Here is a 24,541-nt window from a genome sequence, read left to right on the forward strand (position 1 = left end):
GGCACGTCCCCATCCCGGTACCCTGGCACATCGGTATCCTGATAACCTGCTACTTGCCTGGTTTGGCAGTACCCTGGCTACGGGCAGAGCAAGCAGGGCCAGGGGGTGTGTGGGGCAGTCCAGGGCTCGGGGGGCTGGCAGAGCTGGGGATGGGGAGCTTGGAGGGATCATGGGAGGGAAGACTGGTCTCCAGCTGAGAGTCGAAAATAGTGCTTTAGGATGTAAGTGGCAGGAGACAGGGCAGGAAACCCACAGGCAAACAGTGTAATGCGGTGCCTTAAGCCTTTTGGTTATATTGTGCATGCTGTTTTTTTCATTCCCTGTCATGGCTTTGCTTATCAGCGAGGCAGCTGCTTAATGTAGTTTTTTTCCAGCACTACAGAACTAGGCTTTTTTGGCCCCAGACAATACAGGTTTCCCAGAGTGGGAGCTGTGTCGGTGCAAGGGACACTGCAAAACGAGTCCTGTCTTTGGATGGCTGCAGCGGAACTGTTTTATGAACAAACAGTCCCAGACTCGGCAGCAGCGCTCACGCTATGGGAAATCCTTCAGATCCAGTGGAAGACTTAACTTCTTTGTCAGGGGCAAGTAGAAGAAAGACAGAGAAGGGGAGACAAGCACAGGCACTTTCAAACAAAACACATGCCATAAGAGATTGTTTCGCCTCTGTCCTGGGGGATTTGTGTTCACCGGACAGGGGGGAGCTCAGTTTCTGTCTCATTCAGCCCTTGTCCTCTCCCAACTACAAACCAGCAGGAGGAAGTGACACCAGTTCTAACGATGAATATATGCCAGAGGGCTGGAGAAATTTATACCTATTGCGCAGCTGCTCTTCCAGGAGTGTATGCATGGCAGATGCTGCTGTTCAAGGGGTGAGGTGGAACAAAGAGTAATACCTATACCATTGGCATTGCAATGTTTTGTCCTTGCCTTTCGTACCTGTCACACTGATGATAAGTTCAGCGATGGGAGCACTAGCAAAGAAAGAAAAAAAACGAGATACAAGCTATTAAATGTCACAGAACAACCCCGGGACAGCAGTCTTCATATACCTGGAAAAAATTGTCCTCCTAAATCAAGAAAGGGTTGGTTCCTGAGCACAATCACAAATCCATTGTAAGAAAAAGAAATGCAAAGTACGCTGCAAGCATCCTTCCATTATTTCATCCCAAATGACAAGGTGATTTGCTCTTCAGCACAGGAAGCGGATCTTCTGGCCAGGCATGGAAAACACAGAGCACAATAATGGATGAAATGGGGGCAGCACTGACAGTCAAGCTTTGGCAAGGCAGGCAGGGCTGAAGCAGAGCATTATTTGAACAAAAGGCCTGGGACAGAAACACGTTGCAGGAAAAGAGTAGTTCAGTAGGTGGTGCTTACTGCCAGGCAGCCAGGGTTCAAGAGGCTCCTTGAGCATTGCAGGTGCTCTGCCAGGCTGCCGAGCACTTGACTGCGTGAAGTTATTGAAGACATTTTTTGATGAGGGGAAAGGGAGGGTAAATCCCGGAAGAAAAGGTACTAGGTCCAAGCTAGGTAACCTTAAAGCTCTTTTCCAATCTAAATGACTCTATGATTCTTTTCTAAGCTTCTGGCCAAGCCCTAGTTTGGGTAACTGCATTGGGTGCTCAGTGCTACAAATTGTTGTCTTTCAGATTGTGCTCTTGCCTGGCTGACTTGTACCGTGGTGTGACTTTGGTGCATCTTAAAGCCATTGGCTCTTTCCATAGAGCTGCACTGGTTGGTAAGATGCACCTTTCAGATGCACACAGGAGGTGAAATCTTTGAATCTTGCGTTCTTCTCTTGGCTTAGATTCAATGAAAAAACAAGCAAGACTTTAAGCAAAGCTCTGCCTAAACATGAGCGGAAAAAGGACCTCTATAACTGGCTTGGAAGTATGAAAGTCATATGTCATCAACAAAATGTACCATTCTTCAGAATTATTGTATAGCCCTGATTTTGAGTCATCTCTTTGTCTTTGCAGTGGTGTGCCCATGGCGCTCTTCACAAGAACCAGCAGCCATCCTAACACCACCGACCCCATTCCCTGTGGGGCGAACAACACTACAGAGCTGGATCTGCCACACTCACATGCCTACTATGCCCTCTGCTACTGCATCTTGATTTTGGCCATCATCTTTGGGAACGTGCTGGTCTGCTTAGCAGTGCTGAGGGAACGCACCTTGCAAACCACAACAAACTACCTTGTGGTAAGCCTGGCGGTGGCGGACTTGCTGTTGGCTACTTTGGTGATGCCATGGGTGGTGTACCTGGAGGTGAGTATGTCTTAGGAAAGATTAGCAGAACTTAACCACAGTATGAGTTTGCCAGCATTAGTGCACGCTCTCAGGATAGGCCAGGTACAGATAAAGTCCATTCACATTTTAACCGCCCGTCTAGCTCTGGGGCACTTGTGGGATGGGTGGCAGCCCACAGTGTCACACAGGTGGTCCTCATATGCTGGACATATGCTGCACAAATTCACCACAGTCCCACTTGTCAGCAGATATCCTGAGCCTTGCTCTTCCTGGCACAACACAGCCTCTTTGAACTTGAATGGCAGCTGGGCTACAGCCCGTAATGTAGATTGTGGGTTCTGATCTTCTAACACCGCTTTCATCTGAGAATCCTTGAAGCTGACTCCAACTACCAGAAAGGTTGCCAGTGAGCACCGTGATGATTCAGGAATGGCGGGGGAGGCAATAGGGTGGATATACCTTATAGGAACTCATCTTAGAGTCCAGATCAATCCCTATTCCTGCTAGCCAGAAAACAAGCGAGGACAGTCAAATCCTCGTCTCCTGCAGAGTTTAAGAGCCTTAATCTCCATGATGTTAGGTCGGCTCCAAGCAGCATTTCCCAAGAAGGCTGACAAAGAGATGAAGCTGAAGAACATGCTCCAAAATCTCTTTAAGTCATGTGAGCCTTTTCACAATAACTTCAAAGCACTCATCAAGTCCTTGGGGTCTGATTCTCCATTTCCCTGATCTTTGCACACTGGCCAGTGTAAAAATGTACTGGCATAACCATGCACAGTATGGACAACACCATCTGATACAGGGCAGCAAAGATGGAAACCAAATTCCCCCACACTGTGGCAAAATCCTGAATCACTGAAGCCACTCCTGGGGGAAAGATTTTTACTAAACTAAATACATGAAGGTATGCTACAGCTGAAATTTTTATCTGTTCTCTTCAACATTTTTACACTAATTCACAAAAATTGGTAGGTCTAGAAAAATTAGAGTGAACATCTATCAGCCGTAAGCTTTCAGCTGAGCCCTAGTACCCTGTTCTCATGCTAACAGAGACAGAATAAGCCTCTGAGCCACGATCTCACTGGAGCCTCATGCTCTTTCTGTAAGGGGCAAGCTGGGATCAGGCTGAAGGGGAGGGTAAATATTCTGTTGGCAGCTGCCCACCTTTGGCTGACCTCTTTCCCGCAAAACAAAGCAGAAGCAGATAGGGATTTTGACTTGCGCATATGGACCACGCAGCCCGTGAACAGAAAAGTAGGACAAGACAGGACACCACCAGCAAATGCCAGACCTGCTATGCAGGTAGAAGGAGATTTGGTCAGGTAGCAGGGGACTGGCAGTGGCCTACAGCCCTCCTCTGCCACCAGGGTATGTTCAATAAGCAACACGGCTCTCAGCTTTGGCACCCAGCCTAGGCATTTCCCTTGTGTTAATCCACGCCATTCTCCCAAACTGTGCCCACTGCAGTCTCAGCAAGGCTACAATTATGAGAAATTAAGGGTTTGCTCTGTATATAAGCATTATTAAAAAGGGCATTACTGGTTAATTATTTATGTATAGCACCGCTGTGGAGGGGAAGAACAAAGAGAGCACCATGATACTGCATGTGTGATCATGTTCTTAATGAAGTCAGTAGCAACATTTAGACTAATCTGCGTGGAGCGGTCCTGGAGCTGGCCTGCAGGATGTCTACAGCTCAGTTGTGTTACACTGAATGGTTTAAAAGCAAAGAATAAGGGGCAGGGGGAGGGGGAACCATCCTGGCAAGATAGAATTAGACTCTGCAATTTGATTGCAACTAAAAAAATATTATTGAAAGTAAAATCTTGTTTCAGACTGCTTATACAGGAATATTCCATCACCTCAAGCACATCCCAGTCTTCAATGAAATCACAATACACTTTGCATTAGAAAAGACTTACCACTTGCTATCACTGTGGAGATGATGGAACTGAGGGACATCTGTGAAGCAGTCGCTGCCCCCATGCAGTACTGTGGTCACAATTTGTGAGGACCACAGTAGATCCATTCCTTAGCTGTGTTTGTAGACCAATTCAAGATTGATTTCCATCTCTGGAGCTTGGAGAATCAAAGTAGCTGAGCCAAGAGTCACCCAAACAACAGGGACAAGAACACACGCGCATCCCAAACCCAACCTACGACTCCCAACGTTGCACAGTATCTCCTAGAGAACTAGACTATAGGACTCCAGCAAGATTAAGATTTTTAAAATGGTCCAAAAAAGCTCCAAAGCTGTTTAGATATTTGCTGCTGTTTATGGATCAACGATGCTACCAATGAAGCACAAATGGCATCATGCTTCAGTACACAATGGGCCTGGAAATTGCCAAGAAATCATTCAGTCCCCAAAACCATGTACAATACCTATTAATCTACTGAACATTTGCCAAAGCAGACATCTGAGACCTGGCCATTATTTACAGAGAAGCTAAAGGTGGATGAATACCTCAGGTTTAAGTATCACTTGTGAACTTGGCGCTTTACACTCAATTTTTAGAGCCATCTGTGGCCTGAACCTTCTCCATGAAATTTATTGTTTCATCAATCATGCAGACCAGAACTGTCTCTTTCTGAGAGGTCTTTTGGGAAGGCTGTGACAGAGCAATAATAGGAAGATTTTATAATCTCAAAATCCTCATCTCCACTTAATGACGTTTCTTGCCCAAAAATGCTATTCAGCACTGTGTCAGCAATCGTCTGGGGCCAATGGGTAGGTCTAATATATGAATACTGCTACCCCAGTTCTTTACTGGCCTCTGATGCTGTGGTTGGCACAACTACTGAAGCCAGTGGCATGAGGGTATCCTGTCCATACCCACTGGAGTTTGATGGCATTAAATACCATCATGCCTTATAGTGATTGTATAAATGGAGGATGACACGTAGCAACGTGTCCTGGACCTTCCTTCTCAGTCTTCTCACAACATCCAGTTCTACCTCCAAAGGAAAAAAAGCTTCAGAAGAAGATTGTCACTGAGGTCCAGTCTGCAGCTCCGTTCAGACCGTGTGAGAGTAACGCTGTCTCCTCTTCTGTGGCTCTCACATTGGAGGAGCGAGATCTACATCTACTCACCAGATCACCGTCAAAGAGAGGACAGAAAACTGAGTTACTGCAGCTCAGCAGTTTACCACTTGTCAGCAGGACTGACTGCATGCGTGCTTGTAGTTACTCCCGCCGTGCAAAAACATAAGCAGCCATTTCACAGCCGCAGGGAGCTAACAGCACCACCAAGAACATTCTCTTAAACACAAAAGGCTTAAGCGAGCATGCTTAGATGCACTGCCACTTATATGCCTGTCATCACCTGATCCAACTTCACATTCGTACTTTCCCATCCACATACTCCTCAATACAGCATCATCATACATATCTGAACTACTGAGATTTTTTTGTGTATGTTTAAGGATCAGGAGAGTGATGGATTTGCATAAGTTTATGAATGCACAGTGATTTTTTTTTTTTTTTTTTTTTTAAACTGGAAGACTTCCTATAGGGTTGGAAAATGAAAAATAATAATACCTCAATTTTTTGGATAAAGCAGACTGGTCATCAAGAAAGATGAGGTGAGAACCTGACCTGAATAGTTTATAGGGAGCTTTAGCATTGTCTTTGACAGAGCCAGGATTTCATCCTGGACTCTATTCCCACTTCTGCCACGCACGCACTGAGTGGTAATGAGAGATTGTATCAGCTCATCTCTCTGTGGTTCACTCTCATCAGCTGTAAAAGAATAATATTTGACCATCCACCTCACCCAGGCAGTTGTGAGGATTCGTCCAATTAATACCTGTGATGTGCTTTGAGATTCCCAGACAAAAGGCACCAGAGGGATAAAGAACAGGTATCCTGCCAGCACATGAAAACCAGAAATGCACACTGGCAAGTTCTAGCTGCTGTAGCAAAGATGAGCGGAACAGAGCAATAAAAGGAAGAGCAGAAATAGAATTTTGAAAATTATGGACGAGGCCTATAGTAAAAAGGTCCTTCTTCATTGTTAGATTCTGGAATAAATTCTGGGTTCACATACCCCACAGGTAAATATTAACTACTTCACTGGCTTCAGTCACTCCCCATTTTAGAAGTTGTGGCTGGGGAAGTGAGGGTGGGTTTTAAGCCCATACGTTTTGATCTGTCAAGCATCCTCTTAATACAAGCTACAGTGTATAATGCAGGTGGTGTGATCTGAATGCATCATCCTGAGATGGTTCACTTCAGAGCCATTCCCACCACCACCTTCCTCAGTTTTAATGGTTCGTATTCTTGGGCTTAGCGTTTGAATGTGCTCAGGGCCTTGGAAACTCCCTCAGCTAAGTGCTTGCACATCTGCTGGGCTAGTGGCAGCTGGCTTTCATGTGAACACCTGGCACTAGCTCCTGGTGAAAAAGTCTTCAGACTCCACAGATCACACAGACGCTGCATTGGATTTTGCCTCAGACTACAGAAACAACCCCTACTGGATCCCACTGCAAAAGCTTCCAGCATTTATATATTTTTTTAATATATTTTGAGATGGTCAAGCAGATCTCAAAATCTGCAACTAAAGTAAAAAAGATGTGGGGTTTCTTTGAAAACTGAACTTACCTATTAAGGTCTCTAATTTCAGAGGGACAGCCTTCAGTTTGCATGTCTTTTAGCCCACCTAATTGTGCAGAAAAGCTCTAAGAGTTTGGTTTGGTTTTTTTTTTCCTTTGCTTGCTATTTTTAAAAGAAAACAAAGGAGCCTCGCAAGTGTCAGAGAACTGAGGATGAAAGCACAGTTCCCTACTGCATTTTGCAAGCCAGTTCCCATTTCTCCTCTGCATTCAGGGGGTCTAATGGAAGACTGCCTCGTTCAGCACCTGGCTTCTGACACGTAGCAGCTGGGTCCAGCAGAGAACACCCTAAAGACATTGCTCACCTCAGCGAGTTTCTGTGCCCATGTGCGGGAATGCTGGCACAATTAAAAAAACATTTCAATTTCTCAGGATTATTTCTTACACAGCTCTGAAAACAACTCACACGGAATGGATTCTGTACTAATACATGTGCTTCTCACTGCAGGGAGCTGTGTCCTTCCTAGGCATCGACACTTGCTGCAGGTTTGACCCACTGCCTTAGAATCCAAGCTTACTTGTGGCACCCTCTCCAGCCTGAGCTGGGATTAGCATTTTTGAGTGGGTCTTGAAAACCTCCAAGGGTGGAGCCTGCACATACTCACCCAGCAACTGGCTCCACTGCCTCACTGCCCTCACGGTCAGAGAGTTTCTGTCCATAAACATTTTGTACCTTTCTTCTTTCAACTTATGCTTGTTGCTTCTAGTCTTCCCACCACGCACTGCTATGAAAAACCTGGCTCTGTCTTCTCAGTAACCTGGCTCCAACTTTCTTAATAACCTTCCACTAGGCACTAGGGGATTGCTGTTAGCCCCTCCACTCACCGAAAGCCACCTCTTCTCCAGGCTGAAGAAGCCCTGTTCCCTTAGCTGCTCCTCACAGGACAAGTGCTCCGGCCCCCAGGAACTGTCTTGGTGGTCCTCTGCTGGACTTGCTCCTGTTTATCAATGTTTTTCCTGTACTGGGGCCCAAAACCCAGGTGCAGATACAGTCTAAATGTAAGCAGAGAGACCAGGAACTGGTGCCAGTTCCTGGTAGCTTCCCAGGATCCAGCTGAACCAGCAGGATCTACGGGGCCGAAGGCTAATATGCAGGCTCTCTCCAAGCAAGGGCTTTCCTCCCTCTTTCTCTCCTACCCCCTCCCTGGGTGCTGAGGCAGACCACCTCGCTGAGAGTCAGGCTGTCATCCCAGCCCCGACGAGGGCAGTGTCACATGGTGCTTGGAGCATATTGTTGTCAACTGAAAAGTTCATTGTCGAGAACTTGATGGCTGGGCCAAAAAAACACATTTCTCTATCACAATGATCGCCCACAGCTAAGCTTTCACGATTACACACTTCAGATTAAAAATTCAAAACAACCAGAACAAAAGCTCAACATGGTAGCAAACCAAAACCCTTTATCTGAATAGCTTGTGATTTCTCACTCAGATCTAATAATCAAAATCTGTAACTGAGATAAGAATCCAGATAAGGTTTTAGAGAACCCTCATGTCTCAAGGTCTCTTTTTTATGCATAAATGCATAAAATTTACAGCACTTTTCCAGCTCACTGCCTGCAAGAGAACTCCAGCAGCTAAGCTGAGAAACACTTAGATATTCTCAAATAATCCTTAATCAAAGGATATACAGAGTGATATCAAATTTAAATCAATGTATCATGCTAGGCCTTAAGGGAAGGGGTAGCTGCTATCTGTTCCTTACGCTGTCTGTAAGAGTAATTAAAGGGTTGAAATCAAGGTGTGGCTCATTCTCCATGACCTACCACTGTGTTATCCTGCATGCAACACAGGTACCTCAGTTTCCATCTGCACGTCACAGTGGGGGTGAACACATCTAGGTGTTGAGATACTTGGAGGAGAGCACCTCCTTAAATGTAACTTACCAGGACTTGGCACAGAACAAGGCTGACAGTTTTGTGGTTGCTGGTGCAGGTGACTGGAGGAGTCTGGACTTTAAGCCGCATCTGTTGTGATATCTTCGTCACCATGGATGTAATGATGTGCACAGCCAGCATTTTAAACCTCTGTGCTATCAGCATTGACAGGTGAGAGCAAACAGCATCCGGTGGGATAGTCTGGAGATGGGGTGGATGCCAGATCCCAGAGTGGCAGGGACAAGGAAGTGGGGTTTGCACTGATGCAAACAGTGTCTGCAGGAACACAAACCTCCCTGCAAGGCTACCGCTGCCACTACTGCTATTAATATGGCTCTGCCCACCATGTGCTAGATGTCTGCCCTTAGGGGCAGAGAGGCACAAGCAATAAGACATCACCACGTGTCAATGTGTGGCAGTCAACCACATCATCATGCTTTTTGAAGGCAGGAACCAGAATTGGGCATCTAATTCCCATTGAGTCTCCAAGAGGGTTTCTCCTTCTGGAGACCTCACTCATGAAGTTTTAATAAACAAAATCCTGCCATATACATAGGAAGGAGTGAAGATTATTGCTGTGTAACCTTCAGCATTGCCCTGTTTTTCTGCATCTTAAAACTGAGCCTATTTTAAGCAACGCTGAGGGCTGGGTGCCAAGACCTTGGCCCACATGGCAAGGAAAAAACACTGCATGGTACCTTTGTAATACATGGTTCAAGGGTAATTCGACGAAGCAGCTCTCAATGCTGGGTTGGTCCACTGTTCTTCCATGGGAATCTTTATCCCTGTTTCACTTTGTCCCTGTCTGCAAGGAGCAGCCCCTGGGCTAGCCTAAAGATGAGACTCCTGTGCCTTCCAAATCTGAGCCTTGCTGAGCTGCATCCTCTGGGGCACCCCAGCAGATGAAGCCCCTGGACATCCACCTGTAGACAATCCTCTGTCTGCCAGAAGACTGACACCAGAGCGGCAGCTGAGGCACAGAGCATAGCAGGCTGTGGTTGCTCCAAAGACTGCTCTTTCCCAGCAGTCCACATATAACCCTAGGGGCTTGAGGGATGTGGGTTCCCTGAGGTTTCTAGGTCTATCTGGTATCCCAAACCTTGTAGCTTCACAATGCTGGCAGTTCTGCAGGGCATTTCTCTGCAGTGCTGCCAACTAACTCTGATTTCCTCTGTTCCTCCCCCTAACGCCCCACTTACCATTTCTACAAATTGCTGATGCCATCATCTGATCTTCTCTCCTTTCCTCTTCCATTTCTTCACCATGTTCACCATCATCTTCCCTATGTGGCTTTCATTTCTCCTTTTAAAACCTGGTCCTTTTCCTCCCTCCATTCTTACCTCTCCTCTTTCTTGAGCTGGTTTGGTCCTCAGATACACCGCAGTGGTGAAACCAGTTCAGTACCAGTACAGCACTGGGCAGAGCTCCTGCAGGAGGGTCTCTCTCATGATCGTGATAGTCTGGATGCTGGCGTTCGCAGTGTCATGCCCTCTCCTCTTCGGCTTCAATACTACAGGTATGTGACATCCCGAACAATAGCATGCTGGGAGGGGTTGGAAATGGAGCTGCTCTGTGTATGGCTAGGTCACTTAGCATTGGTCCTGCAGGCTTTCCAAGTTACAGGAAATCTTAGGGAACTGGAAAGCACACTGTGAAGGGTGAGAAAAATCTCCAGTGCTGGAGAGCAGATGTGCTCTTGTCTATAAACTTGCCATTTGCTCAGGCAGACACTGACTGTTGCTCTGAGGACAGACCTGCCTGCTTTACTGCCAAATCAATGCCCATCAAAGTGTCCAGGTCTACAGATGCCCCCAAAAAATCACTCTTGTGCACACAGAGCAAATCTCCAGACATGCAGCACATCCAACACACACACACCAGATTTACTGCATCTTGCCGTCCAGACACACAGTTTTAAATCTGAATCAGGACACATTTCTAAACAGCAAGGATTGCATATTGGCACTGCTTGTGAGAAACATCCTTCCTTTCCAACTGGCTGTCTGCTTCCTCACCTAATCCTTTGAGGAGAGCAAACAATTTAGTCTCCTCCTTGGAAGCAGGTTGGTCTTTCTCCTTCCCCTCACCTAGGGCAGCCCATTCTCCCTGGAGGCAGAGGGGCAGGGGGCACTTCCTTCACCCTGAGCCACAGGCAGAAGTACTCTGCTCCCCATCCATCCTCTGTGCAGTGCTCGAGGCAAGAAGGGGACAGGGTTTGGGAAGGTGCTGTTGTCCCCCACTGCCTGGTCCAGACAGGTGGAGGTGAGGGCACACCTCTGCATCTAGACAGCTCAGAGGCTGTTAGAGGAATAGGAGAAAGGATGAAAGGAGAAAGGAGCCTCTGAGAAAGGATGAGCATAGACATGAGAGAAGAGGGAAGAGCTGTTGGCCAGAAAAGCAGGAAGATGCATGTTGGGTCGTGCTAAATGGCCCTCAGTAGAGTCCATTTTAAGCATGTTAGGTGAGAGGGTAAGCAACAGTATAATTTGCAACAACAGAGGTAGGAGCTTGCACTCTTCAGACTGCCTTTGTCCCCTGGCCACCTTGACTTGCTTTGCCAATGCACCACAGCCTCCTTGTACTAATCGGAAGCAGTTCAGCCTTTCCTCTCTCTCTCTCTCTTCTCCTCCCCAGGGGATCCCAGTGTCTGTTCCATATCCAACCCTAGTTTCATCATCTACTCCTCTTTGGTGTCCTTCTACCTCCCCTTCATGGTGACCCTGCTGCTCTATGTCCGGATTTACCTCGTGCTAAGACAAAGACAAAAGAAGCGAACCCTCACCCGGCAGGGCAGCCACAGCACCAGCACCAAACCGTGTTATACACACAAAGTAAGATCCACATGCACACAGTAGGAGCTGTCAGAAAGCACAGGGCATGCATCACCTCCTCGAGGAGTCAAAGCATAGAACAAAAAGCATAAAGAAGGGACATAGCATGTTTTCATCCCATCCCTCACTCATACACCATTATATTTGAGATGCAGAAGCTTCAGTTAAACCCTTTTCAGCCCTCTAGAAAGAGGATACCCCTTGTGTATCTCTGCCCTCTAGAGCCAGGCAACTGGAAAAGAGCACAGCCTACTTCAATATTTCTTTAGAGCAGGGCTTTCTCAGCCATGTGGAAGTCTGGCTAATTTCTTCATTTATTGATTTTAATGTCTTCATTTATTGATTTTTCCTCTATGAGGCTTCATTCTCAGGGCTCCACAGACCCAGATTATTTAAAAAAAAAAAGCAAACACCTCTTCATCTGACAGACTTAAGAGGTCATAATGCTCATGGGGCACAGAGCATTTGTTCCACTGACCTTTCTAGATGAAATATCTGCAACCATGGGAACAAGCACAATGGTTTGAAAGGGATCGCCTGATCATGCATATCTGCTTGTTTTACTCATTTTCTCACAGTGAAGGTACATTTAAAAAGGGTGGGGATGTTGAGGGGAGCAGGGCCAACACAAAAATGCAAGTGAAAGGTTAGCAGAGGAGGTGTTTCAGTTCTTCTTGTTCTCATGCTTCTCCTTGGTGGACTGGAGGCACAGAGTTGTCCAGTGCTGGTTCACCCCTCTGATAAGCTAAAGCTGGTTCAGAGGATATGGTGCTAACCTAAGAAGCAAAGCCTAAGAAGGCTGACTCCTACAACTTTCCTCAATATCCTTTGACCCAGCAAATGGTTTGGATGGTCCCCAGTTCCTCTGTGACATCCTCTTTTGCAGGAACACGTGGAGAGAAACAGATCTTTGCCAAACAGATGCCAAGGAACGTTTTCCCCCTGTCTCCCACTCAAATGCTCAGGCCAGGAGATGTCTACCAAAAGGAAGTTGCTGACTGTCTTCAGCCTGCAGCGGTACCGCAGCTTCTGCCATGAGGCATCCCTCACCAAGACACCAGGGACTACACAACACAGCAGGCTAGAAGAGAGGAGAAAGAGTACGAAGGCAGGACTGGAGGTACGGAGGCTCAGTGATGGCAAAACCATCAGCTCTTTGAAGCTAGCGCACCAGCAGCCCCGGCTGATCCAGCTTCAGGAGAGGAAGGCTACACAGATGCTGGCTATTGTCCTGGGTGAGTAAGAGCCACTCTGTCTAGTGGGGTGCAAGGGGTAATGGTTTGGGACTTGCAAGAGCAAGAATCTCCTAATACAGTATTGAGATTAAAAAAATGCTAGCCAGGCCCAGACTTCAGCTGTTACTGCTCCACAAACTCAGGAGATACAATGGTGGGACATTTAGGGATGCTAATCTAGGATAATGCTCTCAAATGTTGAGAGCCAAGGATGTTAGTGTTTTATTTGCTATGTTTTGTTACCCTTTTGTTTTAAATCAGTGGCCAACAAGCCTTGCTAGAGGGAGCAACAGCCACATATTTGCTTTCTCTTTTCCTGTACTTTATTATTATTATTGTTATTATTATTATTATTATTATTATTATAAAGCTTGAACAATCCTAAGTTTCCATACAGGCAGCAGGTCTTAGGCCAAATTACAGAAGGGGAAACTGAGGCAAGGAGCAGCAGAGGAATCGGCTCATAGAGCTGGATAGAGAAGCCAGGAGACTGATGCCCCAGTCACCTGCCACGGTCACCAAACGCACTGCTTCCCCTCATTAGTAGCAGGGAAATAATGCAGCCCTTGTTGTACCTGATTAAAGCTGCTAAGGCAGCCATCTTTCCCTCTAAGTTGTGGCCACTTGCTTTTGTCTGTCAGCAGGCTACTTCTGAAGCCCCAGTCACTCATTCACATAAATACTGGTCCCAAGCAGCCTGAGCTCTTGCCAAGTCCTTCTGAAACAGGAATAAACATCACCTTCAGCGTTTACCAAATGCAGACACGTGCATGGAACTAGGGACGTGCTGGAGGAGAGAGCACAGGAGCAGGCCCCTTTCCAAGTAGTTGCTTCTCTAAAGTCATGGATTGTTTTCTCCTTCTCTAAACCCAGGGGCATTCATAGTCTGCTGGCTGCCTTTCTTCTTGATTCACATCCTCAACACCCACTGCCCATCCTGCCATGTACCCCCCAGGCTTTACAGTGCCAGCACCTGGCTTGGCTACGTCAACAGCGCCCTCAACCCCATCATCTACACGACCTTCAACACTGACTTCCGCAAAGCCTTCCTCAAGATCCTCTGCTGCTGACTGTGGGGCTGGCATGGGGCTGCGCGGGCTGTGGTTTGCAACAGCCTTCTGGGCTGGGGACAAGGCATGAGGCCCTCACCTCCCTCTGCTTTACATGCTGCGGGGGGTGAGCAGTGGTGGTCAGCAAGATGTGGTCATTGCCGACAGCCAGGCACCCTCTGCACCAGAGGGAAGAGCAGGAACACGCCCCACCTACAAGTCTGGCTTCCCACACCTCAGCGCTCCTGCTTAAGAGAGTACAAGTGCTCCTGCAAGGAAAGGCTGAAAGATCTGGGTCTGTTTAGCCTGGAGAAGAGAAGGCTGAGAGAGGATCTCATCAATACTTATAAATATCTGAAGGGTGGGTGCCAAGAGAATGTGGCCAGACCTTTTTTGGTGGTGCCCAGCAACAGGACAAGGGGCAATAGGCACAAACTGGAACACAGGAAATTCTGTCTCAACATGAGGAAAAACTTCTTTTCTTTGAGGGTGACAGAGCACTGGAACAGGCTGCCCAGAGAGGTTGTGGAGTCTCCTTCTCTGGAGATATTCAAAACCTGCCTGGATGCATTCCTGTCCTGCCTGCTCTAGGTGAACCTGCTTTGGCAGGGTGGTTGAACTAGATGATCTCCAAGTGTCCCTTCCCACTCCTACCATTCTGTGATTCCTGCTTCTGGGGAGAGAGGGGAAGAAGACACAGAGGCAAACCAGTGAGTCCCTCAGCATTGGGCACAGCAGCACTGAGAGACAGACCCAAGGAGAGGCATGCAGTGGAAGATCAGCCACCACCCCAGGGAGCTGCCAGGCTTGCAGAGCACACCTGACCCAAGTGGACAGCATCTCTCATCTCCCCCACCTATGTGCTGGGAATGCATTTGCACTGCTGGAGCCTCCGCCTGCAGAAGGCACCTGGCTCACACGCAGCAATCCTAATAAGAGGATAGAACAATCTCTTGCATAAGGATCCTGACCCCTTGAATCTGGAGCCACGAGTGAAAATTTGACAAGGAAACTTGAAAAGGGAATGCTGATGGAGAAGCAACAACATCCCTGTGGTCTCCATGAAAAGGTTTGCCCATAAAACTGGGTCAGTCTCAGAGCGATAGGTTGTCCCCCACTCAACTACCACATAACCTGTCATCTACTGGGGTGGTTAAATAATGAAAAAAGCCCAGGATAACTCCAGGTATGCCTGCAATGAGTTCAAGCCTGTTTTTTTCAGCTAGGGCACGTTGCATGCACCCTGTTTCAAAACTTGTTCATGATCTCTTTGGAACCAATCTCCATTTGTGCTCCTCTCCTTGTCAGAAGCACTGCTAGAATAAGGGTTTGTCCCCTCTGACTGCTGCGGTGGCTCCTGTTAGGGCCCACACCTGGGGAGAGCTGTTTCAGTAACATCCCTCCCAGTAAGAAAGGACATGCACCTCAGGATCAGACCTGGGACTCTCCCTGGCTGCCCTCACCGATAGACCTGTCAGCACACAGGGCATCCATACATCCCAGCTTCCAGGAGCTGGCCAAATACAGCCCTCCCATCGTCTCCTTTCCCAGCAGTATTTTCATCTCCAGTAATTCCTGGATGCAAACACCAGACAAGCCCTGCTGTACCGTGTAAGCAGGTCTCATGTCTGGGCAGTTTAATGCTCTTCTCCTTGTATAGACAAACCCGACGTGGGAGAGTTTCTTTCATTTTTCCCCCCTTGCTGTACAGGATCCGAGGCCCTGGCTCTCACCCCCCAGTCTGTGCCTAGCTGTGCTGCTAACTGTGCTCATTTGACAGCTTTGGGTGTAACTGTGTGTGCTGTCCCTGCTCTCGCCCACACCACAGCTCCTCCATCCGGGAAGAGCTTCCTCTCTTTCTGAACATAAAGCTCAAACTATTGTCCTCTGCCTCTGGAGCACATAGCAGAGCTCTAGCTTCTCCTTTTGTTTGTCTAGGTTTTGGGAGGAGATGCTTGTGGACAGCATGTATTGTTTGCCTGGGGAAGTGCCCTCCATACTGCATTGTAACTGCATTAATCCAATAAAACACGGATGTAACTGGAAGTTGTGGTACCTTTGTGGTGAACGCAGACCTTCCATAAGCCTTCTTTCACCTGTAGCCCTCTTAACACTTTCCCTGTACAAAATGATCATCCACTTGGACACCCACAAGAGGTCTTTATTATTACTTGCATTTTACTTGCAACTGGGAAAGAAATCAACAGCTGCTGTAAGCACTTCCAGCAGATGAATTCTGAAAATACGGTCAATTAGTTTCCCAGCTACGCCAGGCAGGCGTGTGGTAGTGTTACTCCATCTGCTCCAAGGCACTGGACAGCATGGGAGGTACTCAGCACACAGGATTTTGGGGGTATCAATCAAGTGAATCAACCTGTGGACAGATTGCTGCTCAAATAATTCTCATTAAGTTGCTTCATAACACAGATCACCAGAGACCAGTTTCAGTTGCTTTGTATACACAGTTGCCAGAAAGGTAGAAACAAGGAAAAAGATCTTTTAAAGGGTGTCTGCGTCCATTTCATGCCCTGACCTAGCATCTCTCAAGTGTCATGTCCAGTCTGATCTTACTTGAATTCGAACCTGTTCTTCAAGCAGTGATCCCCAAGGCAGTTCAGGAGGGAGGTGAGGAACAGGAGGTGTGGCAGAAGACTAAGCAGTGTTTTGGTACCCACACAGCTATGAGAGATGGGGAAAGTTCTACATCTAAAAATATTGTCCTTTATTTGATAATAAGATTTGAACCATCACATCACAGAACTAACAGCAACGTGTTGAACTATAACCTGCTATGGACAAAAAAAAACCCCACAAACCACCACAAAACCCACCCACAGGTGGGCTCAACTCCAAAACAAAACAATTTCTCTCCCCCCCTCCCTCAAGTACTGCTTGAGCCCCGTGCCCAGTTTTACTTGGCAATACGAACACAGGTGTCTTCACAGGAAAGACCAAGGAACAGAAGCAATCAAAGGTGCAAGCAGTTGACACGCCCCCACCCCCCCTATCAAACCAGAGGGGCAGCTGAGGACCCCCCCAAGATCTGTGCTTCACACCCCCCTCCCCCTCATTATTTGCAGTAGAATAATCTGCACTTTCTTATTTTTTACCTGAAGTGCCTCCTCCTAACCTTCATTTTCTACAACATTTTCATGTTTACTGTTTTTTTTCCCCTGGCTCCGGGACTGGCTGGAAGAGGAGAGGTGAGCCATGATGCTGTGCTCTGCTGAAGGACCACAGGCATCGTGCAGGGTTTCATTTACATGCTGATAGTCACATTAGAAGAGGCTTTGGAGAATGCAGAAAGCTCCTTTCCCACAGAGAGAAAGGGGGAGCTCAGAGACCGCCGCAGGCTGTAAATAATTCCCTGTGTCAGGAGACCTGCTCTGACAGCGCGCTGGGTGGACGTGCAGCCTGTGCTCACCTTCACCCTGCTCCACCAGGCAGCAGGAACAGGGCACCTACGGTCCCCTGTGCCGGATGCCATTTGTAAATGAGCCAGCAGACCAAATAGCCAGGAAGCATCTCTACTGTAGCTGAAGAGAGTTAAGACCCTTTGGAGACAAAGGAGAGCTGGCGAAACCCACTGGAAAGAGCAGCCCCCCCACTACAAGGTACAAGGCAGCCATCCAAGTACTGCCTGTCTAGACGCAATTATAGCATGCCTGAGAAATGGACTGAAAAACACCGTTTATCCCCTGCCTCCACTGTTTCTCCAGGCAGACATCTGTCCCAGCTCCCAGAGCTGTAGCTCTGACTGAGCTGTGGGAGCCCAGACGAGCCACTGGGCCCGCATACCCCCAAAGGCTCGCTCAGCAGGCTTGCAGCGAGTTACGCTCTCTCAGGTTAGCAGGCAGATGAAGCTCTCTTGCAGCATCGCACTCTGACTCAGACAAAGCCACGGAGCCCCTCATCTCCTCCACACATGCCTGGGGCTCCCCAGACCTGCCGCATCCAAGGGGTACATCTGCGGTAGGTGTGCCACACATTGCATGCATCAGGTTTCCTGCTCCTGCATGTAATGCTGCTTAGTGGGGGTTCCTAAACAGCGCAACCCACCCAGGTGTGTGCGTGCACCTCCCAGTGCCCTCCCAGGAGGGACACGGAGGACCCCAATGACAGCTGCAGCTCTGAAGTGCTTTATTTTTTTTCAGCATAAACTGCAAATAAAATGGATTATGACTCCTTTGTTCACAATAAGAGGTTTTTCAGAACAGTCAGAGATGCTCACCCCCCACCCAACTCTGTACTGGCTTTAAAGGACAGCTGGCCAGGCAGGAGCCTACTCTCCATGGTGCCTCTAAAAGCGCAATCGCTCCTCAGGCTGCTGGGCAGTAGCTGTGATGGTAGAGGGTATTTAAGGTGGGTACCAGTCCTGTGAAAACAAGGCAAGACAAGACAACCCGTCCCAAGCAGCTCTTAGTTGCTCCTACAAGGATGGTGGGCAGAAGCAAGCAGGGAGTGTCTCCACAGCTCACTGCCACCCCTTCACAGACCACCAAACTTTTCTATTTTGGCTGCTGTATGGTGCTTATTGTAACTACTTCTGCAGCTTACCTGGGGGCAGGTGCAACAGGAGATGTCCATCAGGTACCCCATGGTTCTCAGCTGTGTTCTGAAGGGCTACAATTCAAACTTCACATCTAGCAGCAAAACCACAGGTTACCCAAGTTACTAAAACCTTAAATAGTACTGGGCACCAAACTGAAGCCACCCAGAGCTAAAATCAGCAGCTCTTGTGTTGAGTTTTACATTGTAAAATGTAAACAGAGAAGCCATAAAATACTCTCCCCCATCAGAGGCGGCAGCAGGCATGACAGACACCAGGTCACGCTGGAGCCTTTAAGCAGGAAAGCACAAAGGCCCACAGGGAAGAAGGTAAAACAACGTTCCATGAGGGACAGCTGCCTGCTGGGAACACAAGGAAATGATGGAGGAGGCGGGTTTTACTCGCTGGCTCTGCAGGTGAGGCTGCTCAGCTAACACGCTCCAGTGCACCTTGCAGCAGCTGTGGGACATGTTGCCTTAACAATCCCAGCGGCAGCCAGACATTAAAAAACCCCACATTTGTCAGACTACAAGGACAAAACAAAATCTTGCAGAAAACCTTGCTTCCTCAGGTAATCCTCCCTAGACTCCTTAGGGGATGGGCAGGCCAGCTAATGCAGCTGAGCTCAGTTAGACCCCACTTGTGGGGCTAAGCTCGAGCAGCCAAGGGAAGTGCACCTGGAGCCTCTGCGTGGCAGCACATCTGAGGGCAACCGGGGTGACCTGGGGACTTGATTCCCCAGGCAGGTCCTCTGTCCACAGCTGAGGTCAGCACAACCTGCTCAGGCTAGCAGCTCTTCTGGAAGGGGCAGCTTTATGCAAGACGGAGCTCAGCTTAAGCTTATTGCAGAGCACAACCCTGTCTCGGTCACTGTTAGTGACGTGGCAGTTTTTGAAGAATGTCTAATCAATGCCAGCATTTCGAGGAAGGATCAACGGGCTGCAGGCTGCTGATATGGTGATGCTCAGAAAACTACAAATAGGAACTGTGGACACCCAGAGGATGCTGGTACCAATCTGATTAGTTTCAGCCAAGTGTGTGATGGTTTGCTCACAAAGTGATGACAGAGTCTGGCGGGCTTCAGCCTGCAAATGCTCCCAGCTGTGAGGTGTCTCATCTCCCACAGAGAATGGGCACGTCAGTTCTGCCTCAGACCAGTGCGAGTACCCCAAATCTGAATTAGCCTTTGACTGAATGACTGAATTGAACTTTTCCTTATCTACCAGTAATAATGAATTAACATAGTTGTCAACTCCTGGTGGTATCCTACCACCTGACCTGCTGCCTTAGGAGCAGAGGAAGGCTCACAAGGCTGCAGGCAATTCAAGGTGTGAGGGATTCAAAACAGTACTTCTTCAAAGTCAGCATCAGCTGCTATGTACATCTTGCTGAATGACATTGAACGGGAGGTAAAAGATATATCCCAGGCCAATCCTGCCTTTCACTCTCAAATGCCACTGATCCAGCTGTGCTCTTTAACTCTCCAAACAGTCAATCTCAACTCAAGCAAGAGTGGTGACCTTTCTTGTTCTGTTTTCCTGGCATCGCTCCTACCACCCTTTCTTGGTTTCATACCACCTCAAGCGCCAGAACGGGAGTCCATCAGCTCTGATGCCAACCACACCTTTCTCCAACAGGGAGGCTCTTTCACCCAGGCGAGGAATTCTCCTGAGCATCCTTCATGATTCTGGCCACACATTAGTGAATTTCTTCCTGCCAGACGCTGGTCTCGTCTCTTCCCTGAATGCCTCTGGAAATGTGAGGCAAAGAAAGCCCCTAGAGCCAAAGAAGAAAACGAACATAATTAAAAATTAATTTCAGCATAATGATTTAAGGATTTCAGTGAGACGAGCACCAGGCTGCTGTATGTTTGGCCATGTGGGGAAGACCTTTCTGGTTCCCCGCCCTGGGGACTCTTGTCAGTTTTAATAAGTTTTACCCTGCAGCTGTGAGCATGGCAAATTGAACAGCACAAATAAAGGCTACTTTTCACTGGGCAGAGGCACACTTTCCATAGGACCTCATGTCTCTTTCTGCAATCCTGTGCCATGGCTGAAGGGTTGTGATGCAGGTGGACTGCTCAGCTGTGATGCCCCATCTGAGAGGCAGCAGCATTTCTGCTTGTCTGTCTGTCTGTGAGAGATGTGCAGAGGAAGATGGGCAGACCATTAATGTTGTAGGACTCCCCTGAATGTTTGTGATGGCACCAGCTGCGGGGAGCAAGGCAGCCAGGTATCAGGGGTGAGTCAACCAGTCAGTCGCCCCTTATTCTCAGGTCTGAAGGCCACCAGCATTACTCTGTAGCCTTTTCCCTTTGCAAGCAGGAGTATAGTAGCCATTGCTAAACTTCCTGAACAACAACAAAATGCTTCTTTCTCCTCAAGACATGCGTGGAACAAGGGATGTAGAAAGGCACATGCCAGTGTCTTGTGCAGCTCGGTGTTGGCAATGGTACACATGGACATACTGCGCAGCTCCCACTCCTTTCTTTGCTGGCCTTGCCAAATCCTAATCATCCTGTTTGCCTATGCTCCTTCCTCCCAGATGCTCCATCTCCTGCTCCCTTCCTTGAAGATGCTGCATCTCTTTGAAGGTTTCGGCTGCCTGCCAGTCTCTGTGTTCTCCCCCATCCCAGTTTGTTCAGCTTCGTTCTGAGGAAAGCATCTGGCTTTCCTAAGGGTTGGTTTCCTCAGTGTTTTTTGGCACGTATTAAATTTGACATTACATTGTAGATGGTTCCATTCTGGTCTGGGAAAGGCAATATAAAAAGCTCAGGACAGATCTGTAGCCTCAGGACTGCTGACTTCCTGCAAGATGCTGGCTACATTACTTCAGTACCTCCCTTGATCACCTTGTCAAAAGGCAAACCAGCCATTCTTCTTGCGGAAGGAGGGAGGAACAGGCACAAAGCATTGCTACAAAGCCACCTTTGTGTCATGCTTTGCAATACATGTCCAGTACCTTGGAAAGGCAGTCAACTCAAGAGGAGAAGGTATCACACAGTGCTGGAATGGGTCCAGGAACTCTGGTCAAGGACCTTGAAACCACTCATATCTTTAGAGAAAATCTGTGCTGGATTGTTATATCCCAGGGTTGTAGTTTTTAGATCTTTTTCTTCACCACCAGTCTGCAAATCAACCTGCTCTGCAAGTATGGACGGGTGAGATGCACCTTGTCCTGTAGAGCCACAGGCACGAACCATAGCCATTGCCTTTCCCAGCGCATGGGCCATCCCCTTGACCAGAAAATGCTTTACACAGTAGCAGGGGGATAGGAAGACAGGAAGCTGGCTAATGCTGAGCTGTCTAGCAGATCCAGAGGCCTCCAGTTACCATTTCTTTACGTATGGCCCTGTCCCTACCCATATAGCTTCTAAAATTTTCAGGCTGAAGTTTGAAATAACCCTGGTTAACCAGATAACCCCTTCTCTTCCAAACCTGCTCCCCAAAGAGCTCTGCAAGATGTTCAGACAAACAGCTGCCCAAGCGAGCAGGCTTTCTCCTGTTTTCAAACTGATGGGGAGTGAGCAAGGCCAGGAGCTGGAGAAGGTACATAAGAAGCATGACAGAGCATCCCACTGTGTTGCACCTTCACCTGACCAGGATAATTTAATCGTACTGATGACAGATGTAGAAGTAACCAGGCAATTCATCATCACCTCACAGTGAGGCAGGGAAGGTATTGCCTTCTCCAGCCAGTATGCCACCAGGAAGGAGACTGGAGGAGACTGTGCACTCTGACAGGTGCCATTCACACTGGCAACATCAACAGGGAAACAAGAACATTTTGCTGCAGGAAGATGTTAACTGCTTTTGTGCCAGCACCAGCTTTGTCAATCTAGATCTAACTTCTCAAACGGATTTAACTTCATTCTCTTTTTGTTTAAAAAAAGTCCTATCACACCTACGGAATGTGCTTAAGGATGGTAACACATGCTTGAACATCTTGAGTAGTCTGGAGAAGTGAGTGCTGCATTACCAGAAAAGAGATGAAGTTCCTAGTGAATTATGTAGATCACCTCAGAGCACCACAAATAAGACCATTAAACTGGCCGGCGCCATCATCTGTTTTTTGTATGCCTTCCATATCACAGAGGAAACCTCTCTGAAATTACCGAGAGAAGGTTTAAACATTTTATTGGGGCTATTTTTTTTAAACAGCCCTTTGCCTGCCAAATCAGGTTATGAATCAAAAATCAACAGGGTTCAGGAAGGAAAAAAAAAAAAAAAAGCTACCCAATGCTTAAAAGCACCTCTGAAACACACCTGGAGCTGATTTTTCTATGCATAAAAATCCCATGATCTGAAAGCCCTCTGGACCTAAGAGATGTAGAAATAAATTGAACACTCTGCTGGAATACTTCCAGTCTTAGGCAGCTCCTGCAACCCTGTAGAACCACAGAAATGCAGACCTAGAAACTGTCAGGCAAGACTTGACATGACCTCTCATGAACACCATGCCCTAGTAATTCAGAGGATGGATGGGGTGGGTGAATGTATGGGGGAAGAAATGACATACCTGAAGGAAAGGAGAAAACATTTTTGTGATAAACCTATTTGATTTATTTTTCTTTCCTTAACACATTTTAAAGCATACCTTTGAAACTGCTAAAGAGTTTCCAATATTAAAATAGCTCTGAGAGGAGTAAGTTGCTGAGCAGAATACTGATGAAGAGGTCAGAAAGGTACAGGACTTAACATTTAACATGTGGCCCTGACAGTTATTCTCATCAGAAAGAGAAGAGCATGGAAGATTTTTCTTTAGCGAGGGGAAGGTTACACTAAAAGTTGCTAAGGGAAAGATGTTCAAGGGTCTAATGCTTTTGTAACACACCACCTCTTTTGTATTCTGCTCTGCTCTTTTGCATTCTGCCATTTGGGGACAGACGGCAGCCAAGGATGTTTTTGCAGTCTTCTGTGCTAAGTGAAGTTAATTTAGCACAAAATTTTCCACTCCTTAGTCGTTTCAGTTTTCACTTCTCCATGAATACTTTAGTTTGCTTCATGTACTTTTCTTCCCCATATTAGGGCAAGAATTCTGTTTTTGAAAGAAATTAGATCTCTGCTTGGAAATAAAATAAAAGACTTTCTAAGTTAGCATGAAAAATGTTGCTTAAAATTTAAAATGTGAACTAGGAGGACTGACAGATAGATTGAAAATTTGTGTTTTTTCAGGGTTGATGCAGTTCATTACTGTGTTTATTAGATAACGAGCATATGTACCTGATCGAATTTTGCCCAGTTGGAAATTGCTCACTTTGTGCAACTCTGGTACACCCATGCGCACACACACACACACACACGAAGCAGAGAAAGGTAACAGGAAAACCTGATCGGTGTGACTGTAGAATGAACAGGGACACAGCAGTATGGAAAGACTGGAAGGCCAGAAGGAAGAGCAGAAGGAATACTGAGAATGGCATGTTATTGGAGCTTCACTTAGCAGGTCACTAGGATTCCAGTACAGCTACGTGCAGCTTCTCAGAACACCCAGGTTGGGAGACAAAGAACAATTAACAAATCCTAATAATTTATTAGGATAAGAGATACGGGGCAGGAAGAGGAGACTGATCACAGCTAGCTCCCAAAAGGTACAAAATGGCACTTCCAAAACTAGCAATAGGGCTACCAACCTAAGAAGAATGCAGGCAACTTGAGGAGGACACAATTGCTAGCATTCCTTATCCTCCATGTCTTCACAGAGCATCCCTGACAGAACTCCAGACACAAACAGGTTGATGGCTGAATCCTGGCCTGACTTAAGCATTTTGGTGATTGTATGTGGATATGAAGTGTGAGTGAATGAGAAGTTTCAAAATTGTCACTGTCCCCACCCATAAGGTTTTGCACTGACACAACATTGTAGAAACAGACACTGCAAAAACAAGCATTGCAAGGTCCCAACACTACCATCGTATCCTGCATGCGTCTTGAAAGAAGCACAAACATTTTTGTTTCGTTACTCCCTGTCCTTTAAGATATGCGGATCCTGAAAATATCAGACCTTCTGCCTCACACTGTATTATCCAGAACACCATCCCCAAGTTGCCCAGTGCTGCATCAACATTAACAATCATAACATACTTCTCAGAGCAAGGACATTAGTCCTGTATTTTATGTAGTTTCTGTGGC

The 24,541-nt window shown here is 47.3% G+C and overlaps 1 protein-coding gene across 1 annotated transcript; it reads left to right on the forward strand.

Moving 5' to 3' along the window:
* Positions 1-1,992: 1,992 nt before the first annotated feature.
* DRD3 (dopamine receptor D3) lies at positions 1,993-13,882 on the forward strand. The gene is made up of 6 exons (XM_074147167.1): positions 1,993-2,274; positions 8,805-8,917; positions 10,120-10,262; positions 11,381-11,577; positions 12,464-12,812; positions 13,686-13,882. The coding sequence occupies exons 1-6, from the start codon at positions 1,993-1,995 to the stop codon at positions 13,880-13,882; spliced, it is 1,281 nt and encodes a 426-aa protein (XP_074003268.1).
* Positions 13,883-24,541: the final 10,659 nt, after the last annotated feature.

The sequence above is a fragment of the Numenius arquata genome, chromosome 1 (genome assembly GCF_964106895.1).
Source record: "Numenius arquata chromosome 1, bNumArq3.hap1.1, whole genome shotgun sequence".
In the NCBI taxonomy this organism is placed as follows: domain Eukaryota; kingdom Metazoa; phylum Chordata; class Aves; order Charadriiformes; family Scolopacidae; genus Numenius; species Numenius arquata.